At 60.6% G+C, this 15,198-nt stretch overlaps 1 protein-coding gene across 4 annotated transcripts; it reads left to right on the top strand.

Annotated features, from left to right (window-relative positions):
- Positions 1 to 2,016: 2,016 nt before the first annotated feature.
- FAM168B (family with sequence similarity 168 member B) lies at positions 2,017 to 14,837 on the top strand. 4 transcript variants are annotated; one of them, XM_028526711.2, is made up of 7 exons: positions 2,017 to 2,236; positions 6,810 to 6,890; positions 8,380 to 8,463; positions 9,236 to 9,378; positions 9,474 to 9,651; positions 11,166 to 11,289; positions 11,619 to 14,837. In XM_028526711.2, the coding sequence occupies exons 2-6, from the start codon at positions 6,821 to 6,823 to the stop codon at positions 11,276 to 11,278; spliced, it is 588 nt and encodes a 195-aa protein (XP_028382512.1). In that variant the 5' UTR covers positions 2,017 to 2,236; positions 6,810 to 6,820; the 3' UTR covers positions 11,279 to 11,289; positions 11,619 to 14,837. The 4 variants fall into 4 exon arrangements, with proteins under 4 accessions (XP_028382512.1, XP_035867045.1, XP_035867044.1 ...); XM_036011152.1 differs by lacking the exon at positions 2,017 to 2,236 and adding an exon at positions 2,433 to 2,552 and having other exon boundaries at positions 9,477 to 9,651; positions 11,619 to 13,218; XM_036011151.1 differs by lacking the exon at positions 2,017 to 2,236 and adding an exon at positions 2,436 to 2,552 and having other exon boundaries at positions 11,166 to 11,293; positions 11,619 to 13,218.
- Positions 14,838 to 15,198: the final 361 nt, after the last annotated feature.

Below are 15,198 nucleotides of genomic sequence, written 5' to 3'. Positions count from 1 at the left end.
GAATAGTTTGCAAAACAGTTTCAGGTAGGAAACAAAAGTGTGCTTTAACCCAAACAACCCTTACCTGAAGGCATGTTCATTGATTTTAGAGATTGAGGGAGGGGTGGGGAGACAGAAAGAGAAACATCTTTGTGAGAGAGAAACATCAATTGGTTGAACATTTATATCTTTTTTTATTTGGATATTATTCTGCTATAGTGTAAGGTATAGATCCAATGTTATATTTTTTCAGATGGCTCTATTTTATCCCAGTACCATTTATTGAACAGTCTAGCCCTTGCTGGTGAGGCTCAGTGGATTGAGTGCCGGCCTGCAAACCAAAGGGTCACTGGTTGGATTCCCAGTCAGGGCACATGCCTGGGTTGTAGGCCAGATTCCCCAGTAGGGGGTGCACCAGAGGCAACCACACACTGATGTTTTTCCCCCCCTTTCTTCCTCCCTTCCCCTTCTCTCTAAAAATAAATAAATAAAACCTTTTTAAAAAAAGTCTATCTTTATCATCAGTGATTTGGTCGAGCTGCTACCTTTCAAATAACTTCCCAATTATCTGGGTGTATTTCTAGATTTTCTGTTGTATTTCATTGGTCTGTCTATTCATGCATTAGCAAAACACTGTTTTACTCATTGAGGCTTTTAAATCTATCTTCTTTTTCTTTGGGGGGGAGTCTAGGAACTTCTTCCTATTATGCTTTATTTTCAAAGTTTTCCCAGATGTTCTTGCTTTTGATTTTTTTGTTGTTTCATATGTAAATTAGAATCACTTTATCTAGTTAAAAATTTTTATAAATTGTATTAAATTCATAATTAATTTAGGGAGTGTTGACATTATTCTGATATTAAATCTACTTATCCTAGAATATGGTGTTTTTCTCCATTTTTTGTGCCATTTGGTATTTAAACTTGTATTCATACAGATTTTGAACAGTTCTTATAAATTTATTGCTAGGCTTGTATTTATTTTCCCTATAACTAACCTGGTACAAAATAAATTTTATTATATTTTCTAACTATTTAAAACCGTGACAACTATTTTATTTTTTCATTTGTATTATTGTTGATGAATTCTCTTATTATTTGTGTACTTCTTTAGATGATCCCACCTACCTGGACCCAACGTGTGAGAAATAAATTTCTGTTGTGTGAAGACACCGAGGTTTGGGGCTAATTGTTACTACAGCATTTCCTAGCTACCCCGACAGATACAAGTGATTAAACACCACCAAAAAAAGATGCCCGGTGCACTAATATATTGGGGCAAAATTCTGTAGCAGCAGTGGAAAGGAAGCAGGAGATCGAGGAGAAAAAGAAACAATAAAATGTCATCTTGTAGAACTTACTTGTTTTTTTAAGAGATTTTATTTATTTTTGACCCAGCTAGTGTAGCTCAGTGGATTGAGCGCCAGCCAAAGGGTCGCAGGTTTGATTCCGAGTCAGGGCACATCCCTGAGTTGCAGGCCAGGTCCTCAGTAGGGGGCGCGCGCGAGGCAACCACACATTGATGTTTCCCTCTCTCCCTCCCATCGCCTCTATCTAAAATAAATAACTAAAATAAAAAAGATTTTATTTACTTTTAGAGAAAGGGGGAAGGGAGGGAAACATCCATAGGCTGCCTTTGGTAAGAGGCCCCGACAGAAGACCAACTGCGCCCCAGGCCCCTGCCCTGACCGGGGATCAAACCTGCGACCTTTCTCTCTGCAGCCAAGCCCAGCCCGCCACGCTCCAACCTGTCCTTTTCGTATCGCCATCAGTGGGCGTAGCGACAGCTGCTTGGGAAGAAACAGTCCAAAGAAGCGTCTGTTCGAAAAGTTCAAGGGAGACGGTCATCCCGGTGACCAAGAGCCTGTCCGGCTACTGCCCAGCCCAGCTACTCGCAGGGAGCCGCCACCCCTGCGGCTCCTACCGGCCTCTACCTCCGGGACCGCTAGGCGCCGACGGGAGCGCGCACGCCGCCCCCGCGCCCGGAAGGGGCCGCCGAGGGAAGTGACGGCGCGCCCCCGCCGCGGCGCGCTCCGGCCGGAAGTGAGATCCGAGACCCGTGGCTGCGCGGCTTCGGCTGGGAGCGCGGGCTGCGGGGAGGCGGGCCGGGCGAGGCGGCACTGGCGACGGGGATTCGGCGGCTCAGCCCTCGCGTCGGAGCAGACCTCTGCGGTGCTCGCCCTTAGTGCGGCTCCAGCGCCCAAGCCATCCCGGGCCGGCGTGCGCTGGCCGTCCAGGCCCAGGCCGCCGCCGCGGCGCGGTGAGTGCGGGCGGGGCCCGCGCGGGGCGCGGCTGCCCGGCCGGAAGTGCGGCGCTTTGTGCAGCTGGCCTGGGGCGGCACCAAGGTCGAGCCCGCCGCCGGGGGTTCTGCGCCCCCGGGAAGGGACCGCGGGGCTGGGCGGGGTGGGGGAGGGCGCCTGGGGTGCAGGCAGGTGCGGGGCGGGCGGCGGGGCCGCTGCCCAGGTGGAGTCTGCACGAGCGCGTTCTCTCTGGGCCTCTAGGAGGTCGGAGCGCGAGCAGATCCGGAAAATGGATGAAAAACGGGGAAGCAGCGGATTGTGGTTCCTGTAACCCAGGTTTAGGTTCTGAGATTTTACCAATCTGATGTGTGCACGATTCCCTTTGTCTGCCCACACGGTCAAGATTCTGTTGGTCTGGCAGAAACTTGGTGTTCGCCTTCCGGCGTGAAAGCCTTTCATGTTTTCTAAAGAAAGGACGTTCCGTGGCCCAGTCTGGGTCAACTTTGCTCCAGACAGGTGAAGCCTTTTCTCTTTGATAGTGTCTGTAAATGCGCACTTAATGGATTGTATGAGTTGATGTTTAATTAAAGTCATACATAAAAATATCCTGGAGTGTCCTGGCACGCAAGAATTTTTTTTATCAAATATCTTATGACAACCCTGGTGGAGTTATCATCCTCATTCATTTCTTCAGCAAGAAATTTTTTTAATGCAAACGTTTGTCTAGTTCCCACTCCTAAAAATTTCTAGTCATCCTTGTGTTTGTAATTTGAGGTTACTTTCTGAAATAGTATATGAACAACTAGATTAAAAGTTTTTGGTTTTGGCTGTGGTAGGGGCACATTTTTAAATTTTGGTAACTATAGATGTAGGGGATTAGTTCTGCAGTGACAGGCAAGAACTAAACAATGCAAAGTTATTTTTCTCCAATGTTGAAGCTCCAGGGGTGCCCATGGTGGAGATTTTATTTTTGTCCTGAGCTAGGCAGGCTGGCAACATGTGTTTGCAGATGCCAGTTAGTTTTGGTCGTGGTGTGAAACTAAGGTCTGGTAGAGGTCCCCGAAGGCTGGCTTATGTATTTATTTTTAGTTTATATTGACTGTTGACACTTGCAGATGTCCCATTTCCCCCCCTTTGCCCACCTCCACCCAGCCCTGCCCCTGTCCCCTCTGGCCATCACCCCACCCTCTACACTGGGTCATGCATTTAGGTTCTTCTGTTGACCCCCTCACCTTCCATCCAGCCCCCTCCCCTCTGACAGCTGTCAGTTGCAGCCTGCTTCCTGCAGCCCCTGCCCCTGGGGGGGTGTTTTCTGCAGCAGTGGCTAGAAGGCCCAGCAGGGAGCGCCCCCTCTTCCTGCCCCCTGCCCATCAGAATAATGGGAGCATTGGGCTCGTAGGCAGGGCGATGGCTCTACCCGCCACAGTTGCCACCTCTGCTGTCCTCCAGGCCACCTGCACTTGTGAGGATTCTCGGTGAATCCTCAGAAATGAACCCCAGAAAGGCATCCGTCTACAGTTCCCAGACGTTGCCTTTTCCTGGCCCCAGGCAGGCCCGTCGGTTCAGCTGGAGAGGGAGCTGCAACATGGCTTTCGTCGGTCCTGTTACCACGTTTTCTCACTTACAGTTTTTTACTCATGAGGACTTTTTAACCACTTTAGGAAACACTTATTCTTTTCCTCTGGGGAAGTGAAAGCGTTTTCGAGAAAGGTAACCTCCGGCTAGTTTGGAATTAGGGGTAGCTATTGAACACTCAGGTGCAGTCCTGCGGGGGTCTAGTGGCACAGGCATGGCGCCTTCTTTACTGGGCCAGGCGACAGGCCAGATTGCTTGGGGGGGGGGGGGCGGCCTGTGGGGCCCGTGCTTCCCAGCGTTCACAGCTGTTGGCCATGAGGGGCAGTGCTTTGCCCACACTCGTGCACACGTGTTTGTGTCTGTTTCGCATCCCCTGGGCAGTTTCCACCTGGGCATGGCGTGGCCAGGCCACCTGGTGACTTGTCCTCACCTGCTGCACCGGTCCTGCGCTCCCCTGCCTACCAGGAGGCGTCTCCTGTCAGCCCCGCATTCCAGGGTTTCCATGGGGTGCTCCCACCCTGGCCCAGGTCTGAATGGCCACCTGCCGGTTCCCTGCAGGTGGCCTGGGCTCCGTGTTAGCCCTGTCACCCGGTGTTCCCCCAGGGCACCTTGCACTTTCTCATTTCTGTGGCTTTGGGGGATCTTCCCTGCTTTTAGAGCTTACTAGAAACACCTCCTCTGTGAATCAAGTTTTCCCTGGCCAGTCTCCCCATCTCCACTCAACCCAGAGAACACTGTTTTTTAAAGATTTTATTTATTCACTCATTCATTTATTTACTTGTCAGAGAGAGGGGAAGGGAGGGAGAGAAACATCAGTGTGTGAGAGAGCCGTGGATTCCTCTCGCATGCCCCCAGCCGGGGGCCTGGACCTCAGCCCAGGCGTGTGCCCTGACCCTCAGAGACCCGCCGGGCTGCCAGCCCCCTGAGCCACACCAGCCAGGGCTCAGAGCCCCCTGCCCCGTCCCAGCACCACTCGGGAGCCCCCCGTCGTCCGGAACAGTCGCCGCCACCTGCAGGCGACTGCTCCCCGGAAACATAAAGTGAGGAGTGGGGCCTTCCCTGAGCCAGCCACGCCGAAGAGCCTGGCGGCCGTCAGTGGCCACGGTGCGTGGGCAGAGCAGACACAGCTCCGTGCGCACAGAAAGTTCTGTCGGCCGCACTTCTCCAGACTGTAAGCCCAGCCCGGGGCTGGGACGTGCCTCTGGCTGTCTGCGTGGCCCTTGCACAGCACTTCGCTCGGTTGGGCTTCGATTAAGAAAATAAAATTAGATTCCAGCGCAGAAGAGAGAAATGGGGTTTGGGGAAATAACTCACTTCTTGAGAGAGGTGGTAGTGGAACCAGAAAAGCAGGTGGAGTGTGTGAGGGGCCCTACAGCTCCACGGAAGACCCGCCAGCACCGGGTTCAGCGTGCAGGGCGCCGGGTCGGCAGGTGCCGGCTCGCTGACTGAGCCGCTGTGGGGTGAAAACTCACAGTCCGTGCTGCCTGCCACACGCCCTCCCGGCCTCGTTGCCCTCCTGCCTCCTCCCTAGACCTGTGCTGCTTTGCGCGGGAGCCCCCAGCCATGTGTGAGTCCACCTAAGCTGAAATGAAATAAAACTAAAAACTCTGTCTTACGATGGCCACCTTGTTGGGTGCCCAGCGCTCCTTGCAGCGCTGGCCGCTGGCCTGCACAGCACGGACGGGGGGTCCGGGACAGCGCGGGCCGGACTGCCCTCCCAGCTCCGCTCGTCGACAGAGCGGCAGGTGCGGTGTCTGCCCCTGGTCCCAAGGGTGAGAAACGGGCAGTCGTTTGGGCATCCCAGTCACCGTGTCCCCCGTGCATTCCCGCTCCGGGTGGAACCTGCGGCGCGGGCCGAGGGTGTGACCGAGCACACTTCTGTGTGCTGGACCGCTGGGTCGGGAGTGTTGGCAGAGAGTCGGGCGAGCCGCGTGTTGTGGTTTGTCTTCACGGTGGAGTTTGATGTCTAGGGTTTGGAGGCGCACGGGGTTGCATCTGACCGGTGCCAGGCGCCTGCCTGCAGGGGCCTGCACTCTAGTGGGGGGTGTGGGGGGAGCAGGAAACCAGTGAGTGCCGTGGGTTTACGTGTTTTTCTTTTTAAAACAGACCTTGCCTTCGAGAGCAGTTTCAGGGTCACGGCAAAACCGAGCCAAAGCAGAGTCCAGGGCACTGCCCGCTGCCCACTGCGCGCCCCACCCGGGCCGTGCCTGCTGCTCGGCTCAGGGAGCCTCGGTCCTCACCGCCACGCGGCCAGGGCGGCTCCCTGGGCGAGGACCCCGAGGGGTCTGCGTCGGGAGCACCCTGCAGACACCGGGGATAGCGCTGTCCTGGAGGAGCTCGCTGGGGTGTTGGGTTACCGTTCCCACTGGGGAACGGTGAGACCCTGGTGGTGGCTGAGCAAGTACTGGACCGTTTTAGGGAGAAAGGATTGCGGACGACAGAACATCGAGGGCTAGCAACGTTGCTGGACTATAGTTAACTTGTCTTTTAAAAAATATATGTTTAACAGAAGCTATTTACGAAATGAGGAAAAGTGCAGAGGAACACTAACCCCACCCCTCTAGGGACAGGCCCTCTTTGTGTCTTTACTTACTCCTAGGTGGTTTTCTTTCCTTTTTTATAGGGTTCTGTTACTCGCATTGGAAAGAGGGCGGGAGAGGGGAGAGAGAGTGGCATCCCGTGGTTGCCTCCCACTCTTGCCCGGACCTGGGATGGGACCCACAGCCCCGGCCTGCGCCCTGACCGGGGAGCGCATCTGCAGCCGTTGTGGTGTGCGGGACGCTCCCACCCCGCCAGGGCCAGGGTGCTTTTCTTCATTTCCTTAGCTTCTGCCAGGTCGACACAGCGTCGAGGGAAGTCCCCAGGGCCCCGGTGGTGCCTGGCAGGGCCTCCTGTCGCCTCCTGGTCGGGGGTGGTTGGCCTCGGCTGAGGGGCCTGGTTTACCGGGAGGAGAGACTGGTGCTGGAGGGGGACTGGAGGCCGGGGCGAGGGACTGACCCCCTCTCTTTCCCTGTGCAGTTCCGGGAGTCATGAATCCTGTGTACAGCCCTGGCTCCTCCGGGCTTCCCTATGCCAGCGCTAAAGGAGTCGGCTACCCAGGTGAGCACTCGCAGTCTGTCCTCACGACAGGACCGGGCACCGGGTGGATGCCCATGCCACCGAGAGCCCGGGCTGACACGCCCCGCCCAGGGTGGCCAGCTGAGGAGGGGGTGTGCTGGCTTGAGGAGCCGGGACGTCCAGAGCTCCCGGGGCTGCGGTGGTCCGGGACAAGGGGCGAGGGTCTGCTCCCCTGCTTCCCGTGCTCGGCAGGACTCGCCGAGCGCTGGTCCAGCTGCGGTCTCTGTGCCCACAGCCCTCCCCTCGGCCCGGGCAGGCAGCCTGTTTACCCCCGTCCCTGCCCTCCAGGGGAGCCTGGGCCTGCTCTCCTCGGGTGGCCTGTGCCGCTGGCGGGCCACAGCTCCCCTCCCCGATGACGGGCGGATGGTCAAACATAGCCTGTCCTACACAGGTTCATGTGGTGGGACAGGCAACTTGAAAACCCTGTTGGGTAAAAAAAAAAACCCAAAACCCTAGAAAATTGAGTAAATGCTTAACATGTACACATACCTGAATTTGCAGGGACAGAAGGGACATGTCTGCAGCTACAGAGGAAGGTCGGGGGCGGGGGGGGGACCAGTGCACTTGGCCGTGAGCAGTCCCCCCGCCTGTCCTGGGGCCTCTGCTCTCTGTGGGCTCCGACAGCCCGCCCAGGGCCGGGGACGCAGAGGGGCGCCTGCGGGACTGGGGCTGGAGGCGGGGCTCCCGTCCGTTGGTCCCTTCAAGGGGCACAGACACCCAGGAAAGAGGGGCTGAAGCACCCCGTTCCTGGCCCAGGAGGGAGCCAGTCTCTCCTCCCGGCTGGGCTGCAGGTGCGTCTCTGGAGCCGAGGAGCGGGCGCGGGCACCTGCGTGCGCTCCGGGAGCCATTTCACACCCACCCACGGGGCTGGCTTTGGTCTTTGTTGAGTCTTCCCGGTCGCCGCCTGCCGCCAGACCGCCTCTGGGGGCCGGGTTCCGACTGGGACACTGCCCCTCTCGTGTGCTGTTCCCTTTGCGCTCCCCGGAGACAGCAGGGGCTGTGGTGCAGCTTTCTGGGGGCGCCTCGTTCCTGCTGGTGAAGGTCAGGCTGCTGGCGGGGGGCGTGCGGTGCGCACCCACCTGTAGCCCAGCAGAGGCCCCTGGCACGCAGTGCCCTCTGCACCCTGTGGCTGGGAATGAATCGCAGGCTGAGCATCGAGAGTCAAACCGCCAGAGAATTGCAGTTCTGGGACTTATGCCTGGGTGTTGGGGGGTTGTTTTTGTTTCGGGGTGTTTTTCGCATTTCAGCTCAGTTCAGCTGTGGCTGGGAAAAGCCCTGGCTGATAGGGAAAGGCAAGGTCAGGGCTGGGGCGCCTCACGCTTCCGAGGGGAGGCGGCCACCGCAGATACTCCGCTGGCCTCTGGTACTCGGCCCGGAGTCCTGGTGACGCAGGCGAGGAAGACCACCCCGGTCCGTGCGGAGTCCCGCCAGTCCCCGGCAGTCACGCGCACTGTCCTGTGTCTCCCTGCAGCCGGCTTCCCCATGGGCTACGCAGCGGCGGCTCCTGCCTACTCCCCCAGCGTGTACCCCGGGGCGAGCCCGGCCTTCCAGACAGGTACGCAGACCGCGCACTGGGCGGGTGTCCCGGCGACGGGGAAGGAGAGGGGAGGGGAGGGGTGGGGGTGCTGAGAAGACAGGCTGCAGAATGGGGGTGTGGGGCTGCCGTCTGGTTCAGGAGCTTGGCCTTGCTGGTACTTAGGGAGAGGCACGGGGCACGCCGAGGCCCGGGCCATTTGTGTGAGAGGTGAGCGGTGGTAGGGGTGGTAGGGAGCCTGGCGCCTGAGCCGGGCGGGCCGTGCGTTCTGGGGAGCCACCGGAGAGGAGGACGTCGGATGGGCCCGCGAGTTGGGCCGGGCCGGCGGCCTGAGCCAGCTGGTGGAGGCGCAGACTGGGCTTCCGCCTGCGCCTGCACGTCCAGCCGGACCCCGGGCAGCGCCAGGTGGTGGTCCGGGGTGCGCTGTGACTCGGACGCGTCTGAGGGGCTCCGGGCCCCCAGCCCCCTGCACTGCCCCGGGACCGGAAGCCCACGCCTACGTCCTCCCAGCAGACGTCACGTCCGGAAGCGAGGGGGCGGGGCCGAGTGCCTGCTGGCTGCCGCGTCCGCCCCCGAGAGGCCGGGCGAGCTGTGTTTTATCAGGACCCTGGGGGCGCCCTTTCAGTGCAGCTTTTCCCTTCGTTCTGCTTTTCCTTCTGCACACGCCTTCTCGCACCTGAAGTCTGGAGCCAGACCCGGGGCGGGGGTCTGGCACGGATGGCCCTCCGGGCTGCTCCCTGTGCCTGGCGAGGGTGCGGGTGTGCGGTGAGACCACCAGGCTCCTTCGTTTCAGGCTACGCCCCTGGCACGCCGTACAAAGTGTCCTGCTCCCCCACCAGCGGGGCGGTGCCGCCCTACTCCTCCTCCCCCGCCCCCTACCAGACGGCGGTGTACCCCGTGCGGAGCGCCTACCCCCAGCAGAGCCCCTATGCACAGGTAGGCCGGGGCGCCCTGTGGGCACGGCGGGGCCAGTTCCCGGGCTCCGGCCCGAGGTGCGCCCTGCTCAGGTGTCTCCCCTCCCCCTCCCGCAGCAGGGCACCTTCTACACCCAGCCCCTGTACGCGGCGCCCCCGCACGTCATCCACCACACCACCGTGGTGCAGCCCAACGGCATGCCAGCGACCGTGTACCCTGCGCCCATCCCTCCTCCGCGAGGCAGCGGGGTCGCCATGGGCATGGTGGCCGGGACCACGATGGCCATGTCAGCAGGTGAGTCCGCCCGGTGTCCAGTGCGAGTGCGCAGGGAAAGGCCAGCCCGCTGCTGTCCCCACCCTGGACCTTGGTCTCCCATGTCTGGATGGGTGTGCAGGGACCTGCTCTTTGGAGAAGGAACTGCCTCTTCCCTCTTTTTTTCCTTCCCTCCCTCCGTGCAGTAGGGAGGGGGTGGGGTGGGGTGGTCACAGGGTCAACGGCGGGGCTCCAGCCATGAGAGCCACTGGGCAGCGCACAGAGCCTGTGCGGAAGGGACTGGTGTTCTGCGGGGCGAGCCCCGGGGTGCCTGCCCCTGGGACGGGCTGCTTCGCAGGCAGGTCACAGGTCCAGAAGAGCCAGCCTGTGTCCCAGAGAGGACAGCCACCTGCGGAGACCCTCCAGCGTGCTCATCAACGTCACTCCCCAGGGAGAGCGGACCCCTGGCAAATGAGAGCCCCTCCGGGAGCGGGGGGCTCTCTGGGGCAGGACCGGTGCACCATGCACTTGGGGGGCCGTGGCTGGGAGAGTCTTAGAAAATACCCTCCCCTCTGTCTGTTACACGTTACTTGAATGAGGATGATCACGCCAGAGAGGAAGGTGCTTCTGCTCATTCTCGTTGTTGCTTTCCCCGCGCTGATCTCGGAAGGCAGAGGTGCCTGCGGCGCAGATGGGCAGTGCGCTGGGGCGGCCGGGAGGGAGGAGGTGCCCGGTGCGGCCCATCCGTTTGCCCGGTGCTTGTCTGTCCGCGGACTCGGGTCACTGCCCACTTCCCTGCGGGCTTCGGGAGAAGCACCCTTGTCTCGGTGCGCTCGCACGCCTCAGCAGCTCGGGCTCTCCCTCCACCCTCTTCCCGCCCCACGGTGTCGCGCCGGCTGTCTGTGTGCACGGCTCAGTCCTGTGGCGTGCGCTCTCGCCGTCCAGGAGCCGCTCCGGGACTTTCCTGTGCCGACCTGAGGAAGCTCCGCCCCTACACACCTGCCCCCTGACTGCTGGTCTTTCTGCGGCTGGCCTTTTCACTGCCTGTAATGCCCTTGGGGATCATACATGTTGTAGCATGTGGTGGGTTGCTGTCCTTTTTTTTTCTTTTTTTCTTTTTTTCTAGATTGTGTTAATTTGTTTTAGACACGGGAAGGGAGGGAGAAAGAGGAAGCGAAACATTAATGTGTGGTGGTTCTCACACGCCCCCTACTGGGGACCTGGCCCGCAACCTAGGCCTGTGCCCTGACTGGGAATCGAACCAGCAACATTTCAGTTCACAGGCCGGCACTCAGTCCACTGAGCCACACCAGCCAGGGCAAATTGCTTTCTTTCTTAAGGCTGAAGGTAATACTTTTTATTTTGTCGTTTATCGTTTCATCTGAAAAACAACTGAGCGTGCTGGCCTGAGGTTTCCACAAGAGCATCGTGCACACGCCCACTGGGCATGCACGCCTGGGCTGCCTCTCCCGGGCTCCCCACCCCCGCCCCATGTCAGAGGCCCCTGAGCCTGCGCGGGGCCCTGCCTGCCACGGACGCGCTGCTCTTCCTTCCAGGTACCCTGCTGACGGCCCACTCCCCGACTCCCGTCGCCCCCCACCCAGTCACCGTGCCCACGTACCGGGGTCCAGGAACGCCCACCTACAGCTACGTGCCTCCGCAGTGGTGATCGCCGCGCATGTAAGTGACCGGCGAGGCCCGGGCTGGCTCTTGACTCCAGTGCGTCCTCCCCCGTGGAGCACGGCAGGTCTGCCGTCCTGTGAGCTCTCGCGAGGAAAACGCTCCCCGACTCCTGACCCGAGGGCAGCAGCGTTTACCTGTGTGTCCCCGCCGGGCTCGCACGGGCAGGAGGAAGATGGCGCCGCGAGTCCCTGCTGCACGCACTGCGTGCGCGCACCTGCGCCTGCCCCTCCCCCGCCCCTGGGGGGTCTCGGCCTCCGCGGGTGGGCACGCCTCCTGTCCAGGACAGCGTGCAGGGCGCCTGTGACCCCATCTCCCGCCGCCCCCAGGTGCAGGACGGAGCTGGGCGCCGCGTCTCGGATGCCCCGCCGCCGGTGCTGCAGGCCTCACGCCTCCACCAGGACTCGCTCCTTCTGCTCTCGACAGACGCTTGCTGGATGCGGCCGGCCGGCCCCACGGCCCCGGCCCCTCGGCTCCAGCTGACTGTGGGTGGGCCCTGGAGCAGACCCTGTCTGGGGCTGCCTGGTGACTTTTTTAGCTAACTGTAACGATACAAAGGGGGTGTTAACGTATTCTGAAACCATATCTAGTTGAATGCATGTTTAAAAACACAAAGCTTGCTCAAACTACCTGCCGTGACTGGCGCAGAGCCCAGGGACCGGGGGCTGCGCTGCACTCGTGTCCCTGACACGTGTTGTGTGTGCGGGCTCACGGTCAGGAGTGTCGCAGCGCGTGTCTTCACGGGGCATCTGGCATCTCCTAGGTGACGCTTCAGCCTTCGGGGGCCGTGTGGTTGCTGGTTGGGAACACGACGTTGGAGTCTTGGCCACCTGTGTCTTTCCCACTGGCTGCCGGGGCTCAGCCGCTGGGGCAGGGTACGGAGGGCGGGGGCAGCCAGGTCCGGGGGCTGCCCGCCTTCCCGCTGAGGCCCGCGGGGCTGGTGCGATGTGGACGTTCTTAGCACACGAGCATGAACGGCTGGCTTGTGTGGCCGGGACACGCAGGGGCCAGCGGCAGTGTGCCCGCCCGCGGAGCGGCGTCCTCTGGGCTGCTGTGCGCGTTCCCACTGCAGGTCCTGCTGACGCCGACGCAGCCGTGCGTGTCCCCGAGGGGCAGGCCTGTGTGGGGTTACGTAACTCTCCTGGGCGGAGAGGCAGGTGAAAGAAACAGGCGTGCTTGGAGGGGGTGGTGTTCTCTTCTTGATTTAGCTTAGAAATCGTCTGTCTCCTCTCCACCGAGAGTCCTCCGAAGACCCCGTGGGCGTGGCTGTTCTCCCCCCACGCGGACGGCCGAGCCCTCGGGAAGCAGAGCAGACCTTGATGTGAGGCGCATCGCCTGCTGTCGCAAACCGGGCGGTTGCCGGGTATGGGCCGTGCCCCTGGTGGGGACTCACCCTCGGAGACCCTCTGTGGTGGGCGTGGGAGACGCAGGGACAGAGGCCTGCGGTCTGCGGGCCTCCCGCCGTCTCCCCAGCAGGCGAGGGCGTGGGCCGGGCAGCGCCGGGCGCTTCTGCCTGCCTGCAGGGTCCCCTAGGGAGAGGGTTTTGTGGTTCGCACATGAATGTTGTACATAAGAAACCAAGGTTTTTTTGTTTTGTTTTGTTTTTGCCTAAATGGGCTCAACTTGTTTTGATGGGAGTGAGTCTGTTCTCCGAGAATGTCAGAGGGAGTGCCAGGAAGGTGGGGGTGCCCCTGGTGCCCCCCTCTTTGTTCCAAGCGCTGGGTGCTCTGGCTGGGGGGGCCTTCTTTCCTGGCGTCTGGGCCAGTGAGCCAGGGCTCGGGCTCTGGGTTCGAGTTCAGACTGGGAGGGGGACCCCTCCCCCCTGAGCTGTTGGTAAACTTATTTTTTATAGCAAGTATTCTTTATAATGTTTTCTCACATTTTATTTTATAAGAAGTTTAGGGATATTTTTGCATGAATCATCGTAAAGAAAAATTCCTTATTTCTGATGTCTGTTAACATAGTGTGTTTACTGATAAGTACTTTAAATTGCTTCATGAGCACTTCACCCGTGTGCATGTGCACGCACACGCGTGTGCACTTCTGACCTCTGTGTTGTGATCCGTCTGTGGGTGGGTGGTCTGTCAGTAGGTGCCGAGGGCTCCGAGGGCCGAGCTGACCAAGTGGCAGAGAACTCGGTCTCTTGGGTCTTGTGCAGCGGAGAGGAGAAGCTTTGGAGATGCTCCTGACAGCCCCGGACGGCAGGGCCTCCCCGGTCGGGGGCGGGGGGCTCAGGTTGCACCAAGCCCCCCTGTGCCCAGGGGCACACCTTTCAGGTGGGAGTGGCAGGGTCTCCGAGCTCGGGCAGAACGGGAAAGGGGTCTCGGCCCGCAGGTGCGGTCTGGAGTGGGGGGACGGCTGGCCAGTGCCCGGGGGTGGCTGGCAGTGTCTTGGGCTCCTGGTGGTGACGTGAACTCAGAGCAGAAGTCCTGTTAACAGGCTGGCCGGGCCGGGGTCCAAGCATAGTTGTGGAGCACGGAGAGAAGTTCTGTCTTCCGGTTTTTTCCATACGTGACATTCCTCATGCGAGAATTTTGCGGGCGAAGGGCGTGCTCCCGGTGGCGGGTGCTCGGTGTCCCGGTGCTCTGCGCCGGCTCACGGCCTCTTCCCCGCGGTGTCTCTGCCGGCCTCGCAGGAGGCTCTGGGCGGGGCCCTCGAGCTGGCCGCCCGAAGACACAGTGCGGGGGGGGGGGGGGGGGGGGGGGGGCTTGCCCTTTGGAAAAGTGCCACCCGGACCAGTTAGGCCACCTCCCCGACCTGGCCGAGGGCGCCCCAGTCATTGTGGCCCAAGCATCGCCCAACTCCTCCGGTGCTCCCCGAGGTGGGGGTGTCTGCAGAGCAGAGCGCGGTGGGCTCCTGGCCACCTCTCACGTGTGCGTGTGCTCGCACCCCGGTCCCTAGGCTTCCTGCAGGGGCTGCCCTGGGGGGGGGGTGGCCTGCGGGCGACACGCCCCAGAGGAGGTCCTGCCTGGTCCTTCGGGTAGAAAGTGGCCAAGGGGTCTTCCACGGGTCAGAGGACCGGCCCTTCTCCACCCTCTTGGTTTGAAGAAGGAGAAGCCCGCGGCGTCCCTTCCCAGGAGCCCCCGGGACTGCAGTCAGCTCGCTGGGGACGGGACGGAGCAGAGAGGGACGGCCCCGGGGAGCCGTGGGCGGGTGTCCTGCAGGGCGTGCGTGTCGGAGGTGACGGACAGCTCGGGCCAGCGCCCGGCAGGGCTGCTCCGACGACCCCCTGGAGGACAGACTGGCTGGGAAGTGGTTTATTTAAAAAAAACTTTAAGTGACTTTTAAATACTGTTTTTTAGATTGTTCTCTTAGTACATTTTTAAGCTTAAGCCGGCATCGTCTTCCAGTGTTAACGCACCCTCACCCTGCGCGGAGCGGGGGCGGCCGCCAGCGCCAGCCCTGCCGTGTGTGGACTCACGCTGCTCGTGGTGTGTGCAGCCTATGCGTAGGTGAGCTCCGGCGTGGAGCTGTTGAAAGCACGTTTACTGTACGGGAGCTGTGTACTAACACTGCGGTTTCCAATAAAGATTGACTTGTGTCTCGTCTGGGTCCCCTTGTCTCTCTGTGGGGTGTGTCCGGGCGGGTGCCTGCCCGGGCGCTGGCGTCACTGCTCGGGAGCCCGACGCCCGGGGTTCCGACAGCAGCCCTTGTGCTCTGCCACCGCCTCGCCCCAGCCACGCGCCCTTGGCCTGGGCTGTGTGCCAGGGTGTGTGGGGACCAGTGCCCCATGGGAGCAGTAGGATGGCTGCCCCGGCGCTCTCCTGGCCCTGCGGCCCTGGTCCTCCCAGGAAGACACCTCACCAGACGAGAGGGCGCAGCCTGCCCTCCCCCAGACACGCCTGCCACACCCACCCCAGACTCGGCCCCCAAGGGGGGCAGGGGAGCTGACCACCCCCACCTGTGCAG

The sequence above is a fragment of the Phyllostomus discolor genome, chromosome 11 (genome assembly GCF_004126475.2).
Source record: "Phyllostomus discolor isolate MPI-MPIP mPhyDis1 chromosome 11, mPhyDis1.pri.v3, whole genome shotgun sequence".
Lineage (NCBI taxonomy): Eukaryota > Metazoa > Chordata > Mammalia > Chiroptera > Phyllostomidae > Phyllostomus > Phyllostomus discolor.
This window is presented reverse-complemented; position numbering and strand designations above follow the sequence as displayed.